Source organism: Tamandua tetradactyla, chromosome 7 (genome assembly GCF_023851605.1).
Source record: "Tamandua tetradactyla isolate mTamTet1 chromosome 7, mTamTet1.pri, whole genome shotgun sequence".
In the NCBI taxonomy this organism is placed as follows: domain Eukaryota; kingdom Metazoa; phylum Chordata; class Mammalia; order Pilosa; family Myrmecophagidae; genus Tamandua; species Tamandua tetradactyla.
In genome coordinates this window covers 165988480-166015267 of record NC_135333.1, presented here as the reverse complement: position 1 = coordinate 166015267, position 26788 = coordinate 165988480, and the positions used below count along the sequence as shown (strand labels likewise).

Genomic DNA, 26788 nt, shown 5'->3' with positions numbered 1-26788 from the left:
GGGAGGGCGGGAGTCCCCGGGCCGGGAGGGGGGCGGGCGCTCGCAGCAGCCGCCCTGGCACCCTCAGCTGAAAGCCCGCCCGCCCCCCAAGTCAACGAGGAAGATCAGAAATAAACGTGATAGGGGGATTCTCCCTTTTGGAGTCTGGATGTCAGAGGTGGAGATTATTGCTCCTACTTTCCGGATAAGGAAACTGAGGCTGGGTCACCAGGACAGAGATGGTGGTGGCCATGCCGGAGGGGGTCGCAGAGGGTGAAGGTGCCCCGAGAATACCCGAGTAGGGGACACCTCTGCGCAGGGGCAGGGGCGGGAACCGGGAGACCTTGTCTTGGGAGGAGGCGGGATGAGGGGAGCTCTGCCCGAGGGAGGAGAGACCTCCGTCCAGGGCCGGGGCCCGGGCGCCCAAGGGCCGCCTGCAGAGGGGCCTGGGGGTGGGGAGGCAGGGGGGGCGGCTGGGGGTTGCTCTGGGTCCGCGCGGCCGGGAGGCGGGTGCCGCGCACCCATCGGTTGACCTGCGTCTCCCCGGGAGCCCCTGCCTGACCGTCCCGGAGGTGAAGGGCCACCCGGGCGAGGAAAGGGGAGACCCGAGCCCGGCTGCTCCAAACTGACGCCCTCCCCGCCTTCCCCGCCCCGAGACGCCTGCCTGGAGGTAAATCCGGGTCTCAGGTCTGCGCTCCCCCTTCCCCTCCCTGAATCTGAGGGGTCTGCTGTCCACTTGAGACGAAGTTGGACTTCGAATCAAAAATGAAGGAAGATGGTCAGTGATCCCCGCCCCCACTCCCGACTCTTCCCGCCTGGCGGGCCCGGGGTTTTGCTGACTCCTTGCTCCCTGCCTCTTGACCTCCGCTTGCTGTTGGGTTTTTTTGTTTGTTTTCAGTTTGCAAAAGGGGCGATCAAAAATGTCAACAGAAAAGTCCACACAAAAGTGTTAGCCTGACGCCAGCAGGGCCTTAGAAGTGAGGCTGAAAGTCGTTTCCTCACCGCTTTGCCTGTTTGTGACCCAGTGGGAAGAGGCAGGTCACTGAGCCGGCCGAGGCCCCGCTGGCTCCCGGCCTGCGAGTAAACACAGAACTGCAAGCTCAGGTCCCTCCCGGACAATTGGGGCCACAGTCCACGGCCCTCTCCTCGGGTATTTGCCCAAGGTGGGTGGGGAGGAGGAGGAGGAACCGCTTTACAGGCTCTGTGTCTAAATCCTCATTTGCATATAGGAGATCAACAGCTTTTCTCTCCTGTTTAGAGAAGTCGCCTTGAGTTGTAGGGAAGGTTGTTGTGAAAATCAAGCACAAACTGCTTTGAATAATATCCGGTAGATAGCGCCGTTATTAGTTGCATTTAGAGTTGCTCTGGACTTTGGGATTGGACATTATAAAACCCCATTCCTCTTCCCTGCTGCCCCAAGGCCTAGAATGTTCCCAAACTGCTGAACGTTGCATCACGTCCCCCAGTGGGCACAGGTGATGCTGGTAGATTCCTCTCCTGTGGTCAGGTTTCAAGAACTTTAATTCAGTGTGTGGGGTTTCTGACAAACTAGTTGTCAGTTATCCTTCCCTATTCTTTTCAGTTACCGGTAGTTTAGTAGAGAGCCGAGCCAACTGAACAAAAGGACAGGTTTGGGTAACATCCACTTTGAAGAAGGCATGGCAGCCATTTCCCTTTCAGCCCACAATGAGCAGGCACTTTGCATATATTACCTGTGTTGGAAGATTGCAGCAAGCCTGTAAGATAGCGTTGGGGAAATACAATTAAAAACAAAATCTTTTCCCAACCCAGAAAAACTCTCCATGCAGGTGGAAGAGAAAGAAAAACAATTGTGTTACTGATTAACCATTAAACTGGAATGTGAGGTATGGCAGGCAATCTGCTAAAGGGATAGCAAAGAAAGACATCGCATACTTTTACATGGCTAACAGATACAACCCCTTACATACCTGTCCTCAGCATAAACCATAACTCATCCTTATGTAAGGGGACTCGATAGCACAATTTGTCACATATAGTTTATTTTAAATTTACCTGTAATTAGGATGGGCTTTGGGTTTGCTGATGGCCTATATCAAAAGGAATAATAAAAACCTTTCCTAACTCTATGACAGGTAAGTGGCTACAAATTGGAAGCAGACATTACCTAAATTAAACTTCCGTCTTCCTTGATGTTTACATTTCAGAGAGATGGTCCTTGAAAATGGCATTCCTGAGTTGTAAAGCTGGTAGAGGCTTATTTAAATTTTACAAATGATTTACATACATCTCAAGGGGGCAGTGAAAGAATTTTCTAAAGAAAATGGTCTAAGCAAAAACTGTAGGGGGTGGTGATGTCTTTTCCCTTTTTTTTTGTTTTTTACTGCATGGGCAGGCACCGGGAATCGAACCCAGGTCTCTGGCATGGCAGGCGAGAACTCTGCCACTGAGCCACCGTGGCTTGCCCCACCAAATATATATATATATATTTTTTTTTTTCTTTTTCAGTTTGCATTTACCCTTGCAAAAAGAGTTAGTATCCCTACTGTATAAAAGAAATGGAGGAGCCCTGGATCTAATCAGTGAAGCCCAAGAGAAGAGTTGACAAGAATCGGGCAGGATTCACACCTGTCTGCCCTCAAAGGGTCTTTCTGCAGTGACACACTCCACCTGCAATTGCACAAATTTTAGAAGAATGCAAAGACTAATGGAAACATATCAATTCAGCCTGGTGTTCTCTTGGAAGAAAAATATATCTTATATCTGTGTCTTCTTGGATGTCTAACAGATATGTCAAATTTAATGTGTCCCGAGCTGAACCTCTGCCCTTCCCCGACTTCCCTTCCCCCACGGACTTCTTTGTCTGTTGATGGCAATTCCCTCCTTTCTTTCCTCTGGTCTTGATCTCATGCCTCACATGGAAACCATCAGCCAAACCTGTAGGCTCTATCTAGGACTTAACTACCATTTCTGCTGGGATCCCAAGAGGCCCCATTATCTCTTGTCTGAGTAATGACTGTAGCCCCCCAATGGGTCTTTCTGTTCTACTTTCCTCCCCTTCTATTGTCTCCTCTCAGCACAGCAGTCAAGATGATTGATTTAATGACACCCCGTTTCCCAGAGCAAATGACCAGCCCGGCCCTAGTGATTTGGTGCTTGCTATTGCTCTGTCCTCGTCTATCACACTTCCCTTCCTTACTGTGTTTAAGTCCCACTGGTCTTCCTGCTGTTCCTCTAATACACTAGGCTCCTTACACCTTAGGGCCTTTTCCACCATCCCCTCTGCTTGGAAGGCTCTTCTTTATGGGTCCCATATAGCTTGCACTTAGGTAGAGGCTAGCCTTATTATCTGTTTCTAAAGATAGGAAAGGAAATTGAGGGGAGAAGGTTAAGGGACATTCCTTCTCTTTGGATGCAGAGCCTTTGTTTAGTCATCATAATTAGTTTCATTTTGCACAATAAAGACACTCACCAGCTTTGATTTCTTTCCTAGTTGGAGAGTCCAGGGCACTTTATAATCCCTTCCTAAGAATAGATGGCTGTCTTCTCCCTCCTTTATGTTCTTCACCAACCCTTCCTTAATCAAAAAGGAAATTAATGCATATGGAAAGTTTAGAAATATATGTGAACTTTTATTTTTTTAAAAATATTGTATTAGCTTGTTTATCTTGATAACTGAGTTTTTAGCCACACCTTTAAATTGCATGGCTAAGGTAAATGCTTCACTTACCTGATCCTAATTCTAGACATTTTAAAGAGTGAAAGGGGAGATTGCCCCTAATCCTACCACTCAGAAAAAACCATTATAATCAACCTTTCAAACACCTTTTTGATTTTATATGGATTATTAAATTCATACTACTCCTACTTTTTTGAGATATTTTGCTTTTTACTTAATATGTAGTGGACAAAAGTAAATAAATAGTAACTACAGCATCATTTTAAGGAGCCACATGGGAATCCATTTTATGGGTAGGCTGTAGTTCCTAGAACTGGATTGCTGGGTTTGCATATGCCCTGCTTGTAAAACCAATAAAGACTGTTTGGGAGTCACTTAGAGCTGAATTTAGCCTTGTTATACAGTATTAACAGAATTTTAAATAATGTATTTCTTTTTCTTTGGACAGGGACAAGAGACAAAATGGCATCAAATTTTTTGTCACCAGTACGGACTTCTGGAGGTAAAGAAGGAATCAATGAATCAATGCATTTTTGTTCTTTGGCTCATACTGTTAGGCTCCATAATGGGTTGGGAGAGTAAGAAATGGAGAATACAAGACATGATCACTGTATCTAAGGAGATTTTAAACTACTGGCTGAGAAGATGCTTTTCTGCTTTTTAATTCTGAAAAAAATACCTTCAAATCAGGGAAGCATTAAAATGTCATATTTAGTTAGGGCGATAGAGTCCCCCATGACATGAAACAAGTAACTCAATTATCTGTCATAATAAAGGACTTGAATAACTCAACTTTATCAAAATCCATCTTCTTTCGTTTACCACCCTTTCTCTCCTGATCCTCCTACTTCTTTAGGAATTGATATACAAGGAATAACTGTTTTTTCCACTTAACAATTTGACGAACATCAAAAGTTTGTTACAGGTAACAGGCACTTTATATGCATCCTCTTTGGAGGACAGTTTGGCACTATTTGATTTTTAAAAAGAAAAGATTTGCTTGCAGCTGGCAAAAAATACAAAACAGTAGTGGCTTAGACATAATGGAAGTTTATTTCTCTTTGATGGTAAAACACAGTCTGCCTATGAGCATTCCAGGGCTGGTGTGGAGGCTCAAATTCTTCAGGGGCCTGCACAGTTTGTTGCTTGGCCATTTTCTTAGGCCAGGATGGCTGTTCCAGCTCCAATTATCACACCTGCATTCTTGCCAGAAAGGGAGAGAAAAGAGAATGCAAAGAGCATGACCCTCCATTTACAATACTTCCTAAAAGTTACACATCACTTTCGCTGATATCCCCTGGGAGAGAACTTTGTCACATGACCATATCCAGTTCTAAGGGAGGTTGAGAAATATAGACTTTATTTTAGAAGGTACATACCCAGCTAGAATTAAGGGATCTATTCCTGTAGAAGAAAGGAGAGTGGATATTGTGGGTATTTGATATTTGGCTTTCAAATATTTTCTCCCATTGAGTAGAGTGTTATTTACTTTCATGATAAAGTTCTTTGATGCACAGAAGTTTTCATTTTAATGAGGTCCCATTTATCAATTTTTTCTTTTGTTACTTATACTTTGGATGTAAAGCCCAAGAAAACATTGCCTAATACAAGGTCCTGAAGATGCTCCCCTGTGTTTTCTCCTAGGGGTTTTATAGTCCTGGTTCTAATACTTGGGCCTTTGAGCCTTTGGAGTTGATTTTTGTGTGTGCTGTGAGGTAGGGGTCCACCTTCATTCTTTTGCATATGGACACCCAGTTTTCCCAGAATCCATTGGTTGAGTGTGTTAATGCTGAAAACAGACTCTGAAAACTAAAGTACAGAAGAAGTTTATTGAGTGTTCTAGTTTGGTAGCTGCCAGAATGCAACACCCCAGAGATGGATTGGCTTTTAATAAAAGGGATTTATTTCGTTAGTTTTTCAGAGGAAAGGCAGCTAACCTTCAACTGAGGTTCTTTCTCATGCGGGAAGGCACAGGGCAATCTCTGCTGGCTTTCTCTCCAGGCCTCTGAGTTCCAACAACTTTCCCTGGCATGATTTCTTTCTGCATCTCCAAAGTCTTAGGCTGAGCTGTGAGTGCTGAGATGAGGTATGCTGAGCTGCTTGGGCTGTGCTATGTTGCGCTCTCTCATTAGGCACTGGCCAGTTCAATCAAGTATCATTCATTGCAGCAGGCACGCCTCCTAACCGACTGCAGATGTACTCGGCAACAGATGAGGTTCACTTACCATTGGCTCATGTCCACAGCAACAGAACTAGGTGCCTTCACCTGGCCAAATTGACAACTGACTCTAACTACCACACTGAGTTAAAATAGCATGTGTGTGGAACTGAATTAAAAGAAAGTTACTATTCAGAAAGATGCAGTTTGAAGATGGCTTGACTGCTTAGAGGAGAGGCAGGGTGAATGTATGAGTCATTCATGGCAGAATATCTTCAGGCAAATGGTTGGTTAATCAGCAAGCCCCAGGAGCAGGATATATGCGCAAAATCTGGACTATCTGTTGAATGTCAGAAGGCTCTCGGTCACCAGCTTTGACTTGTTTTTCTCATGGGGGCAAAGATCTCTGTTACCATTGCAAGACTATTGATACGTCAACTCAGTCAGCCTCCTTCTCTTCCTTATAGTTCCCTGGATAAAGCAGAAGATTAAGCAAATCAAGATGGTTAGTATAGTCATTAACCATTCCATTCTCACAAGAGACTATTCTTTTTCAACTGAGTGGACCTGGTGCCCTTAGTCAAAATCAGTTGGCTATAAATGTGAAAGTTGATTTCTGAACTCCCAATTTGATTCCGTTGATCTATTTGTCTGTCCTTGTGCCAATACCATACTGTTTTGATTACTGTAGCTTTGTAATAAGTTTTAAGATCACATAGTGTGAATCCTCCAACCTCATTCTTTATTTTTCACCATGGGTTTGGCTATTTGGAGCCCTTCACATGTACATAAAAATTTGATGATTGACTTTTCCATTTCTGCAAAGAAGGCTTTTGGAATTTTGATTGGGATTTTGTTGAATCGAAATCACTTTGGGTAGAATTGATATCTTAACAATATTTAGTCTTCCAATCCATGAGCATGGAATGTCCTTCCATTTATTTAGGTCTTCTTTGATTTCTTTTAGCAATATTTTGTGGTTTTCTAGATGATCCTTCTTTTATTATTTATATTATTCTGGCTAGAACTGTGAAGGATCTGAATTTTTATCTTGCTTGCAAGCAAAATAAATTAGTCTGTCACCATATTAGCCTGCCAAATTAGGATGCTGGCAAGAGATATGAAACTCCTCGGCCAGAAACATAGAGATTTGTTATAACCCAACAAGTAGCACAAACATAAGCATATTGTGGTACCAGTTCCCTGAGCTCCATGGCCCTCTTTTTAAATTAGTTAAATTGTATGTTAATAACATAATATGAACTTGTGAGTCCACCAAAACTCAAAAACTAGGATTTTTATTTATTTTATTTTTTCATGGGCAGGCACCGGGAATCGAACCCAGGTCTCCGGCATGGTAGACAGAAACTCTGCCTGCTGAGCCACCATGGCCCACCCCAAAACTAGGATTTTGACAATAAATTATATCTCGACAATACCTTATACCCTATTCTGTTGTCATCCCTCTTTTGAAGCAACTAATGTGTTGAATCCTGTATAAATTCTTTTCTTTTTAACTTGCATAGTTTTATTTTGTCTATATCTTTTTTCTTTTTTTTCTTAGTGTTAGACATGAATTTTAATTAGGACTTACAAACAGGAGAGAATCTTCCATGGTGGTAGCTGGCTGTGTAAAATGAAGGTTAGTGCTCTGTAAAAGGGACAAGTGCAAGGGCTTATGAGGATTTAGGACAAAGTTGTGAGAACAGAGTTTCAGCAGGGTCTCGTTTGTTATCAACAGTGATCAAGGGAGGGGAGTTTCAGTGCCTTGTTTATGATACCATGTGTACAGTCTTTCCCCCCTGAGGAGGTCTCATGACCTTTAATGTCTGTCCCAGTCATGTAGGCAGCTACGTGAAATAACCTGCTCTCACTCTGGAGGGGAATCCTGGGCCCTGGGTCCCCACTACGTTGATCACAGGATAGACATTGCATCCATATTCTACAACAGTATAAGAGACAACAGAATACTAGGAGTTCCCACACAGAGAAAACAACCCTATAAGAGATACCACCATGGCCAAGAAAGGAAATTAAACCATTTCCCAATTACTAGGAGTATGGGGTAAAGAGTTACATAAGGTAGCAGGGACATTGGGCTGTCCCCATGTATAACATCCTGTAAATGAGAAAATTCTCTTTCAGATTTTCCATTGTGTTGAATTCTGCCAGGCCAGCAGGGTATTCCATGCAGTCCAATTTGCAGGGGTCACAGTCTAAATTGTAGTACCCCAATTTAGTAGTACCCGAAGATAGCAAGTCCGTGCAAATCCATCGTTGGGTTGGATTGTAGGCATGAGTTTCTGCTGAAGCCCACCGTAGAAAGATGTTTGCTGGGGCGCTATGGATGAAAAGAAAGATGTTTATGGGGCACAATAAAGAGTAATTCCTACCGATCTAACAATATACATACTAGAGTTCCATTGGTTGACAACAAGTTACCAGGCACAGGAACATTTTGGAGAGGTTTTAAATACCAGATATTTTCCACCTGCAAATTTTGAGAGTCCTTCATTAATTGTTAGTTCAGGCATAAGAAGGGTCCATGTAGTTATACATAAGATTCCAATGGGAATAGGAGGTCCAGGATAATAAAAATTTTAACAGGCTTTTTTGCGTCAAATTACAATATTCTGGGTGACTACTATTCCCCATGGGCTTAAGATTCGCAACCAGTGTGGTGACATAGATGAGCACTATGGCCAAAGGACCTCATTTCCCCCATTTGTATGGTCTGAGGCATAGGCAACAACAATTATTATTATTCTTCCTTTTAGGCTGTAAAGTAGCTGGCCCTTTAATTTGTATTTTCAGGGCCTTCATCAGATGAGTCCTGCCATTAGCATTTCAATAGGAGCTGGGGCTGCAGCCTTGCATTCAAGTGAACTAAGGCTTGATAGAGTCTCAGTCCACTGTTGCAAGGACCTCTTACCATCTTTTAGCTGTTCCTTTAACAGACCATTGATTCTTTCAGTAGGTCTGCACCTGTGGGGTTGTAGGGCAGATGGCCCATCCACATGATGTCTTGATACATGGCCCTTGGTTGATTTCTTTGCTTAGGGAAAGGGGTCTTCAGGTCACTGTCTGTCTGTCTGTGTAGGCATTCCATACAAAGCACTCACCTTCTCCAAACGTCTGATGGCGGCCCTCTGCCTTCTACACCGAGAAAGCTAACAACAGCCTTGTCCACGACTGTGTCCATGACAGTAAAGCATACCTCACCCCCTCTGAGAGCAGAAGGGGACTGATGTAATCCACTTGCTACTGGGTTACCAGGATTTGTGACCAGCCATTTCCCCCCCATCTGGTGTGGTAACCTACATGGTCGACACAAGGGGCACAAAGGACACTCTTTAGTGATGTCCACTGGCTACTGGCTCGTGATTGGCAGCTGGAACTTTCATCGTTGGCAGGCATCCCCAATATGCCTTTTCACAATTCCTGTCCCCAGAGGGGGCAACTTTTGACTGCCCATTGTTCCTGCTTCCAAGTTACCATCCAGATTGTAAGGCCTTTGTAAACAGCCTGGCTGTCAGTACAGATAGTGTGTCTCCTGGCTCATGCATTATGACTGTCCATACTGCTCTTACCTCAGCCCACTGACTGCTTTGCACAGCACCAGTCTCTCACTATGTAGTATCAGTACTGGGTTGTACTGCCACAGCTGTTCATGTGGGAGGCTGCTCATTAGCAGACACCTCAGGGTACCAAGCAGACTCGGGAATGCTACCCATGCCTTCTATAGTGGGCATCTCAACAGCTGTTTCAGGTATTGAAATCTTCTACATAGGACACTGGTCTGAGAATCTCATGCGTGGATCATAGAGGCCAACTTGGGATTTCCTTCCCACAACCCATGCCTGCTATGGCCAGTGGCTCCTTGGTCTTCCTGGCTGGCTCACCAGTTGTTCCGACTCAGCTCTTAGAGGACTTGGGTTGGGGAAGCTCGAAGACCAAAGAAACACGTGAGGGAGAGAGTTAGACCTGAATTTTAATTAGGGCTTATGAACAGGAGAGGATCTTCTATGGTGGTGACCGGCCCTGAAAAAATGAAGGTTAGTGCTCCGTCTACCCCGTCTATATATAATCTTAAATACATTTTTTCAACTTTAGCTGTATTAACTTTTTGTTATAAAAGAATGAACTGATGACTATAATCTTCTAGGACTTTTTTCACTTAATATTATCTTTTAAGATTCATGCATTTTGTTGTATGTTATAATCCAGTCATAGTCCCTGCTGTATAATATTAGAAATGTACCGCAATTTGTTTATTCATTGACTCCTGTCAGTGGGCACTTGAGTTGTTTTCAGGTTATTGCTGTTAAAGATCGTACCACTAAAAGACATTCTGTGCAGGTCACCTGGTATATACAAGAAAATTTCATTAGATGAACAGTCAACGTTAGATGATAGTATCAAAGTGTTTGTTTTACGAAGTGATTATGCCCAAACACATGACTACCAGCAATGTGTTAGAGATCTTGTGGAGTAATATCTTCTCCAACTCTTGGTAGTGTCAGACTTTTTAATTTTTTGTCTATCAAATTGGTGGTCTTGATTTACATTTGATTATGGTCTTGACTTATATTTCCTTGATTACTATCTCTTCATATCTTTATTGAACATTTGAGTTTCCTTGTCTGTGAAATACTTGTTGTAAGTCTTTTTTCTATTGTTAGTTAGGTTGTTAGGATTTTTCCTCATTGATTTGTAGTTCTATAAATATTGTTGATACCAATTCTTTGTCAGTTATATGTAATGCAAATATGTTCTCTCAGTTTTATCTTTTCACTTTGTTTAAGGTATCTTTTGATGAGCAGAGGTCTTATTTAAAATTTTTTCCTCAATCTTTTCTTTTATAGTTAATACTCTCTCTTTTTTTTTTTTTTTTTTTTTGCATGGGCAGGTACCGGGAATCGAACCCTGGTCTCTGGCATGGCAGGTGAGAACTATGCCACTGAGCCACCGTGGCCTGCCCTATAGTTAATACTTTTTGAGTTAAGAAATCCTTCCCTATCTTAAGACCAAAAATGCATTAGCCATTTGTTCTGTTATTAATTTTAAAGGTATATTTCTGACAGAAAGAAACAAATGGATGAATGAGAAGAAATGTGCTTGAGGTAAACACTCCATATTCAGAACCAAACCACTTTTCATCATCACCACCCTACCATCTGAGCTACCATCACCTCTTCCCTGTACTACTGAAATTGCCTCCTAACTAGTCATCCAATCTACCCTTGTCTACAGACACACACACATACAGAGTCATTCTCATTCAATAGCCACTGTATTAAATAGACCACCATTCAGAGTCCTCCAGTGGTTCACCCGTTTACTGAGAGTAAATGAAAAAGTTTTCAAGATTTCCCACAACATCCTGCATAATCTGACCCCCCTCCTCCACTTCTCTACTGCTCTCCTCCTTATTCATTCTATTCGAGCTGTTCTGCTTTCCTTTATCCTTCTTGAACACACACCAGTATGCACGCATGATTCTGCCTCAGGTCCTTTGCACAGGATCCCTTTTGCCTGGATGTCCTCCTGGCTAATTCCCACACTCCACTTAAAATTGCCCTCCTGCCCCCCCAAATCCTGCTTTATTTTACCACAGAATCTTACCACTTTCTAACATAAAAGTAGCTTACTTTATTATGTTTATTTTTATTGTCTATAACCATCGCCCTGACTCCACCCCATCCCAATATAAGTTCTGCAAGAGCAAGAATCTTTGTTTATTCACCAATGCATCATCAGCATCTAGGGCAGTGTCTGACAAGTAGTAGAGGCTCAGCAGGTATTTGCTGAGTGAATGAATGGATGAATGACTAACAAGAATTAGGGTCAGACCAATAGAATGGCTGCAAAGACAAGGCTAAGAAAGGAGTGAGATTGTTGGAGTGTGGTAGACAGAATAATGTGTTCCCTCCTCAATATGTCCACATCCTAATCCCTGAAGCCTGTGAGTATGTTGCTTTGCAGAGGAAAGGGAACTTTGCAGATGTGGTGAGTTAAGGATCTTGAGATGGAGAGATGATCCTGCAGCTTCTTCATTGGAATCACAAGAGCCCTTCAAAAAGGAGGATGGGAGTATCAGAGGCAGAGAAGGTGATGTGAGGACAGAGGCAGCAGTTGGAGTGAAGTGCCTTGGAAGTGGAGAGTGGGGCAATGAGCCAAGGAATGCAGGCAGTCTTTAGAGGCTAGAAAAGTCCAGGAAGCAGATTCTCCCCTGCAGCCTCCCAAAGGAATGCATCTCTGTCAATGCTATGATTTTAGCCCATAAGTCTCATTTCAGACTTCGACTTCCAGAACTAAGATAATACATTTGTGCATTTTTAAGCCACTAAGTTTGTGGTAATTTGCTATAGGAAACTAAAAAAGTGAGGAAGAGACAGTGAAGAAAAAAGTTTTACCTAAGGTGGCTAATTAATGAAGATAGGCATTTGTAAGGCAACTTAAAGAAGAGTGTGATGGTAACACAAGAGGAGTCTTCTGAGCAGCCAGGGTTCAATGGTAGAACTTGACTTGTAGAACTAAGCAGAGCCCATATTCAAAAGTGGAATCAGAGAGAGGTTGTATCACCCTGTTCAAGTGCTAACATAATGAGATCCTTTGGTAAGGCAGGAGGCTTTGGCTAATGGTGGGATCTAATTGGCACTGGTGGGACATGGGGTAAGAAGAATGGCTGGCTAGGAGCTGGTGCTTCTAGTGAGTTTGTAATTCAGGAAACTTGGAATGAGCTTGGTTTTGAAACCCCTAGATCTGCCTGGATGGGGATAAATATCATCTTGTTAATTCCAGGCAATTTATAGATTTAAACTTGTTCAGGCATTAAAGATTTTAAGCTATGTGGGGTAGAGTAGAGCCTGGATTTGTAGGATTTTCTGAGGGAAGAGAGGTTGGTTGAGGAGAGGTGCCCAATCCACTGGTGACTGACTCTCCTGAGGACTTTAGTGGCCTCATCTTGGGAGGTCCAGGATCCCGCCCAGGTGGTGCCAGGTGGCAGGTCCACACACTCTGCAAATGATACCCTGCCCCAGGCCCTTTGCATACCCCTCCAGAGACCCACCCTATTGGGGACATCTTTCACTCCTGCTCCTGGCCCTCACCTGTCCTCATTTGCCCTCATCTGTCCTTTGCTGTCTGTACATCTGTCTGTATCCAAGGCCTCTGCTCTGTGATTTTCTCTCTCCCTAACCTATCACCTACAAAAATTATGTGTCTGGAATTTCTATAATCCCATCACACTCACTTTCCCAAAAGAGTCCTTGGGGTCAATGGCTATTTCTTCTTGGGCACTGTTCTAGTTTGCCAGCTTTGGAATGCAGCATGCCAGAGACAGATTGGCTTTTAATAAAAGGGGATTTATTTCATTAGTTCTTCAGAGGAAAGGCAGCTAACTTTCTACTGAGGTTCTTTCTTACGCGGGAAGGTGCAGAGTGATCTCTGCTGGCCTTCTCTCCAGGCCTCTGCGTTCCAACAACTTTCCCTGGGGTTATTCCTTTCTGCATCTCCAAAGGCCTGGGCTGAGGTGTGAGTGCTGAGGTGAGAAATGCTGAGCTGCTTGGGCTGTGCTACGTTTAGCTCTCTCATTTAAGCACCAGCCAATTAACTCAAACATCATTCATTGCAGCAGGCACACCTCCTAGCCGACTGCAGATGTAATCAGCAACAGTTGAGGTTCACATGCCATTGGCTCATGTCCACAGCAACAGAACTAGGTGCCTTCACCTGGCCAAGTTGACACCTGAATGGAACTACCACAGGCAGCCTTTAGTTATGTTCTCATAATTCCCAGCCTCAGCTGCACACTAACAAACATTCTCAGCATAGTCTGATGCCCACCTGACTCCAGACCAATTAAATCAGAATCACTGGAGGAGGACCAGAGGGATGCTAGTGATTCAGGGACACTAGAGTCACCAGATTCGGGTGTGGGAACGGTGTCCTCAGGCATCCTTTCCTTCTCTTAATTTTAACGTGTCAACTCCAATCTCTCCATACTCTGGCTTTGGCTATTGCTTTTCAAGATTTCACCCATCCATCCCCACCCCATTTCAAGAATTAAAAATCAGGAAAAAGAAAGAAAGACTTAGGGTGGACCATGGTGACTTAGTGGGCAGAGTTCTCACCTTAGAGCGGGCCATGGTGGCTTAGTTATGCCGGAGACCCGGGTTCAATTCCTGGTGCCTGCCTATGCGGAAAAAAAAGACAATTTTTGAGACTTTATGAATAAAAACATTAAGTCCAGTGGGAAATTGAAATGACTCTTTTTTTATGGTCAGAGTTTTTCTTTTCTTTTTAAATGCACAGTTCAGTGGTTTCAGATACATACAAGCATCACTATCATGGTCAATTTTAGAAGATTTTCATCACCACAAAGAGAAACCTTGGACATTAGCTGCCCGGCTCTCCCAAGCCTCCTTTCCCCTTGTAGTAGGTTCAATCATGCATCCAGTTTAGACATAATCTTAATCTCAGTGTTTGTCCCTGTGGGTGTGAACGCGATGTATTTAGCACTTCTTGAAGATGCTATTTTTGGCTAAAATGTTGCCCAACTGAAAGGGGGGGGGTCCTTAATCCTGATTGCTGGAGGTTTTATAAAGAGAAGGAAGGCTGCGGGAGGCGTGGGAACTGGAAGGCAGAAAGGAGGGGACGTCGCCGTGTGACTGGACCAGAGATGCGAGTTAAGGAAGCCCAGGGATTGCAGCAAGCCAGCCCCAGGGTGCCACAGATTCCCTGGAGAAAGCATGGCCTTGCCGATAATTCGATTGTGGACTTCTAGCCTCTGAGCAGCAATAAATTGCCGTTGCGTAAGCCAACCCATCGCGTGGGTATTTGTTATAGGCGCTGAGAATCTCAGACATCCCACTCTACCCCCAGCTCTAACCAACAACTAATCTCAGTAATCTACTTATTTTCTCCATGGATCTCCTTCCTCTGGAAATTTCATATAAATGGAATTGTATGATCTGTTGTCTTTTGTGATGGACTGCTATTACTCAGCGTGAAGTTTTCAATGTTCGTCCGTGTTGTAGCATGTTTAAGTACTTCGTTATTTTTTTATGGCTGAATAATAACCCATTGCATGGATATGCCACATTTTGTTTATTTGTTCATCAGTTGACGGGCATTTGGATTGTTTCCACCTTCTGGCTAGTGCGAATAATGCTGCTGTCAACATTGGTGTCCAAATTTTTGCGCGGACATATGTTTTCATTTCTCTAGGAGTAGGACTTCTGGCTTATTTGGTAGTTCTGTGTTTGATCATTTGAGGAGCTGCCAGACTGTTTTCCCAAGTGGCTGTGCCATTTTACTTTCCCACCAGAAGCATATGGGGGTCCAGTTTCTCCACCTCTTTGTCAACACTTGTTAGTGTCTTTGACGTCTGCCTTTTAGGACTCTCTCATCTGGACGGTGCCCAGCCTGCCCGAGGTAGTGGCTATGTGTACTGCTGCCTGAATGGTAGGGAAAGGGTGGTGTGGGCATGTTTGTGGTGGGTGGTGAGAAGAAACAACGTCTTAATATCTCAAAATAGGATTCCAGTGTTCTGTCCTGGAATAAATAAATTAAGTCCTCATTATTTATTTACTCAACAACTATCAGTTTATCCCCCATGAACCACTAAAGCACTGTGCTGAGTGCCACGGGGAGAGAGGAGCTGGGGCTCTCGCCTGCATCAGGGAGGAAGGCTGCCTGCCTCACCTCCTCAGGGGCCCACTCAGCCCCCTTCCTCTAGCCTGGCCTCTGGGTCACTCCATTTGATCAACAGAGGAGGGGGACAGAAATGCTGGTTTCTTGTTTTTGTTTTCTTAACAGAGAAGCCAAAGGAAGAATTGCCCAGAAAGGACAGGCCATATAAGATCTTTTTCAAAGATCTCTTTCTTTTCAAAGAGAATGAATTGGCAGCAAAAAGAAAGGTAGGTTCTATTAAAATTGCAATCCCAGTTAATGTTAAAATCATATTCAGTCTCCTGTCCGTGCGGCTCTTAGGAACTTTGATGGGTTAAAGACATGGAGTCAGATGTTGATGGGTGGGGCGTGGGCTGGGGAGATGGTGTAAACACGACTCAGGGACAGCACCGGGTGGGGCCAAGGGGAAGACAGACCCACCATTCCAGGGCGCCACGGCAAGTATGGTACACCCTATTTCATTGATTCTAATGTCCACAGTTTTCCCACATTTTTGGAATTGGGATGCCACTTCCATTGATGAGATGCCATATGTAATTGGCAATACATAAAATAATAGTGTGTCTTACAATAAAGGTATCTCCTGTTTGATGAAATAGGCTATAGAGGCACGCAAAGGAAATACAGAGAAGGGAACACTCAGCTTTGTGGGTAAGAAGAGGGAGAAGAGGAAAGTGGGGTGTCTGTGTGTAAAGTCTCCAATGAGGAGATAAGAGGAGCAAGAAATGTCAGCATTTGCCAGGCACGTATGGATAAGAGAATGTGTATGTGTGCTGTCAGGACAGGGAGAGAGAAAAGGGAGGTGGAGAAGGCGGTGTTGGTTTTTAATTATTAGGTGTGAAGCTAAGTCAGCGATGAGGCTGATTTTGTCCTGGGCCAAGTAGCGTTACCCTCACTGCTTGTGCACTCACACCTCACATTGCACGGTTCACATTTCACGAGGTTTGTTTACCTAACTCTCGGTCATAAAGGTTAACTACAGAACTTTTTGTCCTAATTAGAATAAGGAAAATGCATAAAAATGTTTAACAGTTGATTTATCTGTATAGTGATAGTTTCTGCATGTGTAATACAGTTTTGTTGTAACTTACCCAAAATTAAATTGAAGAAAGGTTAGTTAAATTGGAATCCTAAGTTTTTGTATTTACTGGAAAGGTCTATATCTTCTCCAGATTTCAATTTCACAGGACCAGCCCTTTATAAATCAGTGGAATTTCTAAGTCTGTGTCTGCATTTTGGACAAAATCAGTTTGTGAAAATAAAGCCAGAAGGGACATTTTCCAGTCTTGTCATTTTGATGTCCCTGTTTAGTAAAGGTTAAATGCCTTTTTAAATATTTTTGCTCAGCTTCGTATGAGAAGGATATAAAAATGACACACATTTCTTCAAAGATAAGAACTTGGGGTCAATTTGTTTAATATATTGGTGATAATCTGATAAGGAGGAGAAGGATTCATTGCAGATGATATTTGTATATGACCACAAATCTAAGACAGCATTACTGTGGTATACTAGAAATTCTTTTACGCCTTTCCACTTGGGCAGGAAAAATTTATGAACCGCACCATGAAAATACACCAAAAGTCTACTTTTTCATCGCGAATGAAGAGTCGTTCACACTTGGGCCAAATAGCTTTTTACGCTGAAGCTCCTGGTGCCTCGTTTGAAAATCTGGGGCTAGATCCAACCCTTGTCCTCAGACTCACAGAAGGTAAGTCTAATTTACTGCCTGTTTATGAAAGCTGTTGTGAGTATTTTACAGTAAATGTCAGGTGTGTGGGCTTTGCTGAGGGGGAGAAATGCAGAGTGTATGCCATCTCACAGTATGGCCTTGGTTCTTTACAAACAGGGGATAAGGGTTTTAAATAAGCAATAAGATTTTAAATGAGAAAACATACTTTTCCAAGAAATAGACTATTATTCCTTTTCAAGGCTCTCAGGAAGAAAAGCATTGCCGAAATGATACAGTACAGAAGTTGGCAAAGGTGGATAAAATAGAAAAGCAATAGCTCTGGCCACTTTTATTCAGTTGCAGATTTAGAAGTATAGAAACTTTCTAAACATAGAGAAGCCTTGATTGTCCAGGCGATAAAACTCATGTATCCAGAATCAGGAAGTTAATAGAATTTTTTTTTAAATGCAAATTTAGAAAATCCTGTTTTCCTGTTGTGGCAAAAACACAGCCTGTTTTTAATGATCTTTGGAGGCAATGTGCTGAAATACTACAAGACTGCAACTGTTGCTCTATGAAAGAGGGCAATCTGAAAGTCAAATACTGTGGGCATTTCCTACTTATCACATCAGTGAACTAGAAATAATCTAAACTGACAGGTTAAAATGATTAATGCTACAATAATGAAGTATAAAAGACCAATGAATGGTCCTCAATTTTTTAAAAAATTAAAAATGTAAAAGGAAGGAAGGAAGGGAGGAAAGAGGAAGGGAAAGGAAGAGAAGGAAAGGGAGAGAAAAAAGAAGCAGCATAGATTGAGTGCCTAGGATTTGCTGTGGTCATTTAAGATATAATTTCTCTGTCTCCCAAAGTCCTTGTACTTTCCAAAATTATGAAAAAAATCTTTGGACAATAAGAAAACCAGTGAGGTGAGGGCTTTGGATTTAGCAGTTAACGTAACAAAAAGGAAGCCGCGTTAATCTGTTAGAAGGCGCTGTGGTGGGATGTTCTTCACTGTAGTCGTATGGAAAGGGGCTCAGGACGGGCACCAAGGTGTTACCAGCGACCGAGCCCCAAGTTCTAGGTACGTCAGGTCAACGCTTCTGTCTCATAGTCTTCCTCTGTGGAAGGAACGATAAGCAACCCCTGAGTCATCAAGAACGTTAGAGAATTACATTCTGAATCTTTTGAAGCAAGGAAGCGTGTGAAATGTTTTAGATGGGCTTTACCCCAAACGGCCGACTTTGAAAATCCTCGCCCCTCTCACAATTCCTCCCCAACTAGGAAGTGTGGCTTTGCAGGGGCCTCTTTTCTACGCCACTGCTGGTTGACGGAGCTTACTGGTCTCTTAAGAGTAAATGAGACTCTTGAAGAACAAATATTGAAATGGCCAAGCAATGTGAGCTCTGCCAGCAGAGAACCCAGGCTACCCGCATCTGAAGATTGCGTAGATAAGCAACTTGAAACAAAGAACATCTCCCTCAGACTCTCTTCCCAACCAGGGGTTGATGTGGATGAAACCCCTATTACATCTCCTGTATGAATTCTTTTTTTTTCACACGGGCAGGCACCGGGAATCGAACCCGGGTCTCCGGCATGGCAGGTGAGAGCTCTGCCTGCTGAGCCATCGTGGCCCACCCTCCTGCCTGCATTCTGATGGAAGACTAGCCTACATGACACTAAAATGATAAAAGAGGAAATGGGGCCTAGATGATTTTATTTTTATATATCTAATCATCACACACTAATAGATGAACATCAAAGAAATTACAGGGGCAACCAAGTGTCAAGGACAGCCTGGTTAGCTTACGTGATGAAAGTGCCATTTCTGCGCCCCCCCCCCACCCACCCAGCTGCTTGGCTCTGCTTCTGTTCCCAGGCTGACACCTCCTAATTGTGCTTCTCAGTGGCAGGACTCTGCATCCCCATGGGATGACGATGTGCTCTGGAGTTGAGGAACACTTTGGGAAAGAATTTAACCTACAAGGTTGCTAGGTCAAAAGATCTGCCTGATAACTAGACTAGCAAAATGGGAAATCCACTACAATCAGTCTTACGGGAAGTATAAAAATTCTATCTGCTCAACTAGACAGTACCAAACGGTAGCCTGAAATAGTAAGCATGGCCACAATATTTAGCAAAGTGACAGTGTAGGAGTTTTTGGATATTAACATATATTTTCCATTCTGTTGACCTACCACAAGTGACCAAATGCAAGCTTCAGTAGACTCATTCATTTGTTTTTTTCCTATTAAATATGTAAACTGAACCCAAAACTAATCAAGTAAATATGGGATATGGAGAACCATGTCACATGACACTATGAGGATGCAATTGCCAGATCCATTTTGCAGGAATTTCTATGGGGAAAATGGCCTGGTTTCCTAAACAAATAAATGGCATTGAAAAAGGCAGTGGGGGTGATATAGCTGACTGTTACAGAAAAAAAAAAAGACAAACGACATACCAACCAAATTGATCTTTGTTTGAATTTTATTTTTAAAAAAATTCCAACAGGGCATTTTTGAGAGAACTGAAAAAATATGCACTCAGGTTGGGTATTAAAAAATTGTTACTGATGTTAAGAAATTGGGTTTAAGAGGATATTAAGGATTGTCAACTTTGTTAGGGATGCTAAAGATGTTTTGGTTGTGTTTTATGCTTTAAAATATTTTATCTGAGTTGTGTACCAAAGTATTTTGGGATAAACTGATAAAATGGAACTATTCCAGCGAGGGGAAACATGGTGGTAGGAGGGGAGATAGGTGAAATAAGTTTGGGAAAATATCATTAATGTTAAAGTGGGTGGCAGGTACATGGGGATTTATTATATGACCGTCTACTTTCATGAATGTTGATGGCTCCCATAATAAAAAAGTGAAAAATAAAGCATTAAAAAGATGCCAATATGCTGACATGGTGTTTATTGCTTTCACCTATGTAATTTCATTTCATCCCCAACCCGTGCATAATAGACGTTTTTGCCCCTCTCTGCAGCTGAGGAAAAACGTCTCAGTGAGATTGAATCACTTATTCAGACTCAGGGCAGTTTCAGTCCGGAGTTTGTTGTTTGATATTCTGCCCCCCCACACACCCCCAATTATTATTACCGATAATAATAATCATTATTACTATTGCTGTTAACATAGAAAAATTAAATAATCACCCATTCCCATTATTTTGGGGGGCATGGGCAGGCTCCGGGAATGGAAGCGGGGTCTCCGGCATGGCAGGTGAGAATTCTGCCACTGAGCCACCATTGTACCGCCCCCCCATTACATATTTTTAATAATAAAAATAGTTAACAATTATTAAGAAACTCCATGTGTTTTATAGTATGATGCCACATTTCCATCTCCCACCGCCACGATGACCTAACGCCTAACGGGGTCTAGCTGCTTAGGCTGACTTAGCGGGTGGGAACAGAGCAACCGCGGGCGTGTTTCCCGTTCACCCCTCAGTGTGGTCCTTACCGCCGAGGGGAGCGCCTCTGTCTGGGGTGTCTCTGGGGTTCCGGGGCAGAGGGAGAGGGAACCACGCAGTGGTTTCCTGGCTCCATCACGCCCTTCCCGTTTCAGTGGCCAGGTCAGGACATTTACCAAGCCGCCTTCAAGAGAGGGGAAGAGCAGGTTAGCCTCTCAAAGAGAGGGCCGGCAAATGTTTGGGAGCAGTAGAATAATCCACCACAATGTGCATCCTCATTTCACATTGACGGGGAAACTGAGGGCTTGGAGAAGGAAGTCGTTCACTCACGTTTCCACAGTTTTGAGTTGGAGACAGGCTGGGACCCCAGAAGGACTGTGGATCTCCCAGTGCAGCCCTGCCCACTGTGTTTTTGGGGAAATATTTTCTTTCTTTTTCTATTTACATTTTCATTGGAAGACTTTATTATCTTCCATAACTACTATGCTATGTGCCTCTGAGTGCAATCTGAGCTCATTGGTTTTTTGAGAAATATTAATTTCTATTTCTACTTACATTTTTTAAGCGAATTTATCCTATACCGTATCTTATTGGTTTTTCATGAAACAATCATTACTGAAATGCAGCATATTCATAATTTCTTGGAATAAGGAAACCTTGAAATTTTTGGTATTTACTATTGTTATGTAGTAGAACTAGCTGTTATCTTTTCCTTTCCTGCTTATTAATAAAAATTGGTTTGTGATCCCCAAAAACGATTTGCCTAAAAACTTTAGTTTTCTATCTGGATTAGCCAAATGCTAAGATTTTAAATATTTCTATCTTATTCGTGTAGCACAGGCTTTGGAGTTGTGTAGACCAACGAGTTATCCCCTTCTGGCACCTGCTAGCTGTATGATCTTGGATAATGTTCTGGTTTGCTAGCTGCCGGAATGCAACACACCAGAGACAAATTGGCTTTTAATAAAAGGGGATTTATTTTGTTGGTTCTTCAGAGGAAAGGCAGCTAACTTTCCACTGAGGTTCTTTCTTACGTGGAAGGCACAGGATGGTCTCTGCTGGTCTTCTCTCCAGGCCCCTGGGTTCCAACAACTTTCCCCGGGGTGACTTCTTTGTGCATCTCCAAAGGCCTGGGCTGAGCTGCTAGTGCTGAGATGAGGCGTGCTGAGCTGCTTGGCTGTGCTACGTTGTGTTCTCTCATTTAAGTACCAGCCAATTAAGTCAAACATCACTCATTGCAGCAGACACCCCTCATAGCCGACTGCAGATGTAATTAGCAACAGATGAGGTTCACGTACCATTGGCTTATGTCCGCAGCAACAAGACTAGGTATGCTCACCTGGCCAAGCTGACAACTGAATCTCACTAACACAGATAAGTATCTTAAAGTCTCTGCGCCTCAGGGCCTCATATACCCTGAAGATGGATATGGTAATGTGTCCCTTGTATGGAATGTCGTTAGCGTTAATTAAATGATGTAGTTAAAGTGTCTAATTAAGTCCCTGGAATGTGATGGGCACAAAATAAAGGGTAGTTACTATTATTAAATCAATTTTAGAGTGGTCAGAAAAAAAGTTCATTTGAAGGTCTGTATTTTTAAGCCCAGATTCATACTGTATGCAATAATTTAATTACTTAGCTTTCATTTTATACATCTTTGAAAGATAATGTACTAAACCTAAGTCTATTTCAATTCTCTCTAAAGGTTCAGACACCAAAAGGACTGTCCATGAATTTATTAATGACCAAAGAGACAGATTTCTGCTTGAGGTAGTAAAATTAATTTCTTTTTCCATTAGCCAAATGTCATACTTGTTGAGTAGCATTGCCAAATGTTTACCATGACAACATTTTATTTTCCCATTATATGCCCAGCTCTGTTGGCTGGAGAGATAAGTTCATTCACTGGACAAATATTCATCGAATGCTTACCAAGTACGAAGGCGCAGACAAAACAATGCCCTCAGAGAGCTTACATTTTAGTAACCAGGCAAGTTTTCAAACTTCCTGTAACATAATCATGAAAGTTATTCTAGAGCAGTGGTTTTCCAACTTTAGGGTGCATTAGAGTCATTGGGAGAGCTTATTAAAACACAGATTGCTGGACCCCACCTCAGATTTGCTGATTCTGTAGGTGTGGGTATGAAATAAAAATGTACATTTCTCACAAGTCCCCAGGTGACGCTTCTGTTGGCCTGGAGACTGCACGTTGAAAACTGCTGCTCTAAAGTGTGGCTGGTTCTGTTTCTCCCTTTTTCCCAATTCTCTCCCCCATGATCAGGATAACACCGGAAAAGTTCAGTTTATACAGATTCTCCCGGAGTTTTGGATGAATTTGGTGGAAATCTGAGCAGAGAAACTGAACACATCTTCCAAATCCTGAAAGAACTCTATAATCGTTCCCTATACCCAATGTTTTGGTTTGCTAAAGCTACTGGAATGCAATACAGCAGAAATGGATTGGCTTTTACAACGGGGATTTATTAGGTTACAGATCTACAATCCTAAGGCCAGGAAAATGTCCGAATTAAGGCTTCAAGAAGGAGATACCTACTCTGAGGAAAGGCTGCTGGCATCCGGGGCTCCTCTGTCACGAGGGAGGGCACGTGGCAATGTCTGCTGGCCCCTCTCTCCTGGATTCTGGTTTCAGAAGGGCTCTCTTAGCTCCCGTGGGTCCTTCCGGCTTCTCCTGGGGTGTTTTCTTCCTTTGCACATCCTCCACTTGATTCCACCTCTCTGCTACCTGTGTCTGTCTCCTTGTGTTTTCTGTCTTTATTCTCTTCATAGAGGACTCAAGCCAAAGAATTAAAACCCACCTTGCATTGGCTGGGTCCCATCTCTATGGAAATCTAATCAAATTTCCCACCCCACATTAGGTCTGACCTCAGGGGCTGGATTGAGAGAACATGGCCTTTTATGGCGAACAAAACAGCTTCAAACCAGCACACCCACTAATGCCAGAAGGGAGTGCCAGGTCCCAGTTGGAGGCTTTTATAAAAAAGAGCCTTAAGTAGAAGCTAGGTCGTAACTGAAAAACATCATCATGCAATATCTCTATATACACATTCATTTACCATAGGGGCGAATGGATTATCTCCATATACACATTCATTTACTTGGGGCGAGCTGCCTGTACCAAGATGGGATTGATTCCTCTCCCCTTCAGGCACCCTTCTGGCAGCTCTTAAAACTAAGGAAAAATATTAAGTATATATACATATATCTATTTATGCACATATTGGGACCAATTTGATTTGCTAGTATTAGACAATAAACCATATAAGGAAAAAAAAAAGATAAAAGATTACAGCACAGAGGTGAAGCACTTAGCGGTAGAATTAATTACAAAACGAACGAACTGACTTTTGTTTACACTTCTTTTGTCAAGAATCTAACCATCTAAAGAAGATAATCTTTCTTGAGTAAAGCCTTTGATACCGATGAGTAAATGAAAATATATTTGATTTTTCATAATTTCGCATCACACACTTTGGAATACACATCTAAGCCAGTGAACGCTTTCATATGCTACCCGCTGCCATCAGCCTAAAAGAATTCACTTAAAGTAAGAATCTAGTTATCAGTAGAACTGGACACCTTTGTTTGTTAAATATCATTCCCTGGGTTTGAGTTTGAGTTTCTCATAAAATTGTGCTGTCATCACTGATGTTCTAGATATTTTTCACTAAGACAGACACACTTAGATTCCAAGACGTTCGTACTAAATGTACCTTTTCCCCCTTCTCTGCTAACCTTCCCCAGCCGCATTTAGTCTAAAGCACCCCAAGGCTATCAAAGTTCCTGTCGGTTATGACAGAGGAGGCTGCCCATGCGCTCTCCGTGCTTGTCGATTTAACAGAATTCATTTATCAAAAAGCCTGTAACAGGGTGTGAAAACAGAACTGGTTTCGTGGCATCTTTCTTATTTTGTGTGGCATACTTGGAACCTGAAATACCCATTTTTTTTTCTTTAAGTCAAGTTGTTATTTTATTTACTAGGAGCAAACAGTATTTATTAACTTTGGAAATTCTGCTAGAGATGGTACCTACTCTCTTAGCCATCATACAAAGGGCCCGTCCCCTTTCCCCCTTTCCTGGGTGACGGGTCTGCAGGACTGCACCTGCCGTACAGCAGCGGGGGAACCGCTTTCTCCCATCTTCCTTCTTATCGGAGCGAAGTCGGTGGCTTCTGTGGCTGCAGGCAGCCCTGTTTCCCAAAGCTCAGAAAGTAGTGGCGCGAGGCACCTGCCCTTTGGTGGGGGGTGGGGGGATGTGTAGCCATTTTTGATGTATGGAGCGTAGTCTTTTGGAACAACACTGAACCTCTTCATAAAGGTGAGAGAGAAGAGTTAATCTCCTTTCTAACTGTCCCCCAAATACAATTCCTTCATGACATAAAAGCCATAGGCCCAAGGTTTGAGCATACTGCTATTTCTAATACAAATGATCTCTTACCACACAGGCTATTTTTCTCTTTTCTATTAGACTGTTGAAATTTCCTAGAAAGGTGCTGGAAATGTGGCATAATGCTCTCAAGGCACTTCTGTTTTCAATCTTCCTAGTATTCTCTGGCTACCAAAAGAAACACAATCAAAAGGTTTGAAAGAAGCATAGCATTGAAGGAAAAGAAACTCAGAAAGGCGGAAAGGAAGCTCCAAGATGACGCAATGGCCTTCGAAGAGTTCCTTCGAGAAAATGACCAGAAATCTGTAGATGCTCTTAAAATGTTAGTTTCTTCACTTTGGCCAGATCATGCCCCCCATCCCCCCACCCGCCTCTTCCCCTTTTTGTGTTTTTAGTTTCTTAGAACACAGCACAAGACTCAAGCTAACAATTCTCTGTTATTTTCCAGTGCAGCACAAGAAACCATAAACAAGCTCCAAATGACAGCAGAGTTAAAGAAAGCAAGTATGGAAGTACAGACAGTGAGAAGGTGAAGGCAGGGGCTGGGCCTCTTTTATCACCCAATTTCCATACCCCCGCAAAACTTATTTGTACCCAGCAAGACCTAGATGGGAAAAATCCTTATCGGTCGATGATTACAGAAGGATAACAAAAATTTTAAAGCAAGTAACTTGTCAGGGCACCAAGGACTGTGCCTGCCTGGCCCACATGGAATAGTGATCTCTAACTGACAGGCATAGAAGCAGAGGAATTGGCTGAAAAGAAGCAAGCTCACATTTTAACAGCATTTTACAATCGATGAAGCCTTACAAGCATCGTTGGTGGAAATTTTTATATGTGTCCTTAGTTGAACCTAGCAATGACATTAAGTGATGTTAAAAACTGGGGTTGATAATGACAAAAATTACAAGAGCAAGAATTGGGATAAAAATTATTGTTCCACCTACTCCTCTTTTCTCAAACCTGGGATGTTCCCTCCAACTGGTCCAGACTATAATTTCATGATTCCGGGGAGGCGGTAGTCTTGTTTCCAGGTCATGCAATAACTTGTTTTTTTCTTTTTGAGGACTGATGTTTTACTTCTCCTCCAAAACCAAGTTCTAGACTTCTTATATCCTAAACATTTCGGGGGAGGACAACAGCTTGTTTAAAATGCAACAGATGACCTGGGTAGGCGTTTCTTTGAAGTCAGCTGTTATTAAGGAAATGTGTGTTCCAAACACATTCTGGCTGTAGCAGCACCTTCTATTCTAGGAGCCTGAAGTTGAAGGTGCTTCAATATGGACAATCATTCCCTCCCTTGTGCCCTAGAGTAAATAAAAGCTTGAATCATTCAGTCAAGAATATGAGATTAGAGTAGCAGCCTTTACATTTGCATTGAAATATTGCATTTATGTGTACTGGCCACCCAGCTGAGCTCTCCAAGGAGCCTTGCTGAAGGAATTTGCCTATTGCTTCTGTAGCTCATCATCCTAGAAAGGTGCAAAACATCATGGAAAACAAGCTTATAGCAGAGCAAGGAATGCAGACTCCCACTATTTATTTCTCTCTTAATGGGCCAGAGATGGCCCAGGTCAGGGCTCTAGTGCAGGCTTGCCTAGAAGTCTGTTTACAAAGGAAAAGGGAACTTGTCCTGCAGTTTTTGCCTGGAAGCTCTGCAATTCAAGACAGTTTTATTCCTATATTATTTGTAGTGCATCTGGGAGACTTTCAGTCCAAAAATAAAGTGGTGTTGGGTAAGGGCTCTCATCATCTTTTAAAATCATTATTAGAGAAGTTGTGAGTTTCAGAACAATCA

The 26788-nt window shown here is 42.7% G+C and overlaps 1 protein-coding gene across 8 annotated transcripts in view; it reads left to right on the top strand.

Moving 5' to 3' along the window:
• Nucleotides 1–22: 22 nt before the first annotated feature.
• CCDC38 (coiled-coil domain containing 38) overlaps nucleotides 23–26788 on the top strand; it is a 63707-nt gene continuing 36941 nt past the window's right edge. Inside the window, exons 1-8 of one of the 8 annotated variants that reach the window (XM_077111691.1) lie at nucleotides 23–157; nucleotides 878–1142; nucleotides 4086–4139; nucleotides 15618–15718; nucleotides 17037–17202; nucleotides 22292–22356; nucleotides 25149–25312; nucleotides 25439–25519. In XM_077111691.1, coding sequence (XP_076967806.1) covers nucleotides 4100–4139; nucleotides 15618–15718; nucleotides 17037–17202; nucleotides 22292–22356; nucleotides 25149–25312; nucleotides 25439–25519 — 617 coding nt within the window. In that variant the 5' untranslated portion in view covers nucleotides 23–157; nucleotides 878–1142; nucleotides 4086–4099. Of the gene's footprint in view, nucleotides 158–482; nucleotides 758–877; nucleotides 1143–2071; nucleotides 2094–4085; nucleotides 4140–8661; nucleotides 9851–10704; nucleotides 10741–15617; nucleotides 15719–17036; nucleotides 17203–22291; nucleotides 22357–25148; nucleotides 25313–25438; nucleotides 25520–26788 lie in introns of those variants that run through there. The other 7 variants (XM_077111692.1, XM_077111687.1, XM_077111689.1 and 4 more) reach the window with 7 other exon arrangements.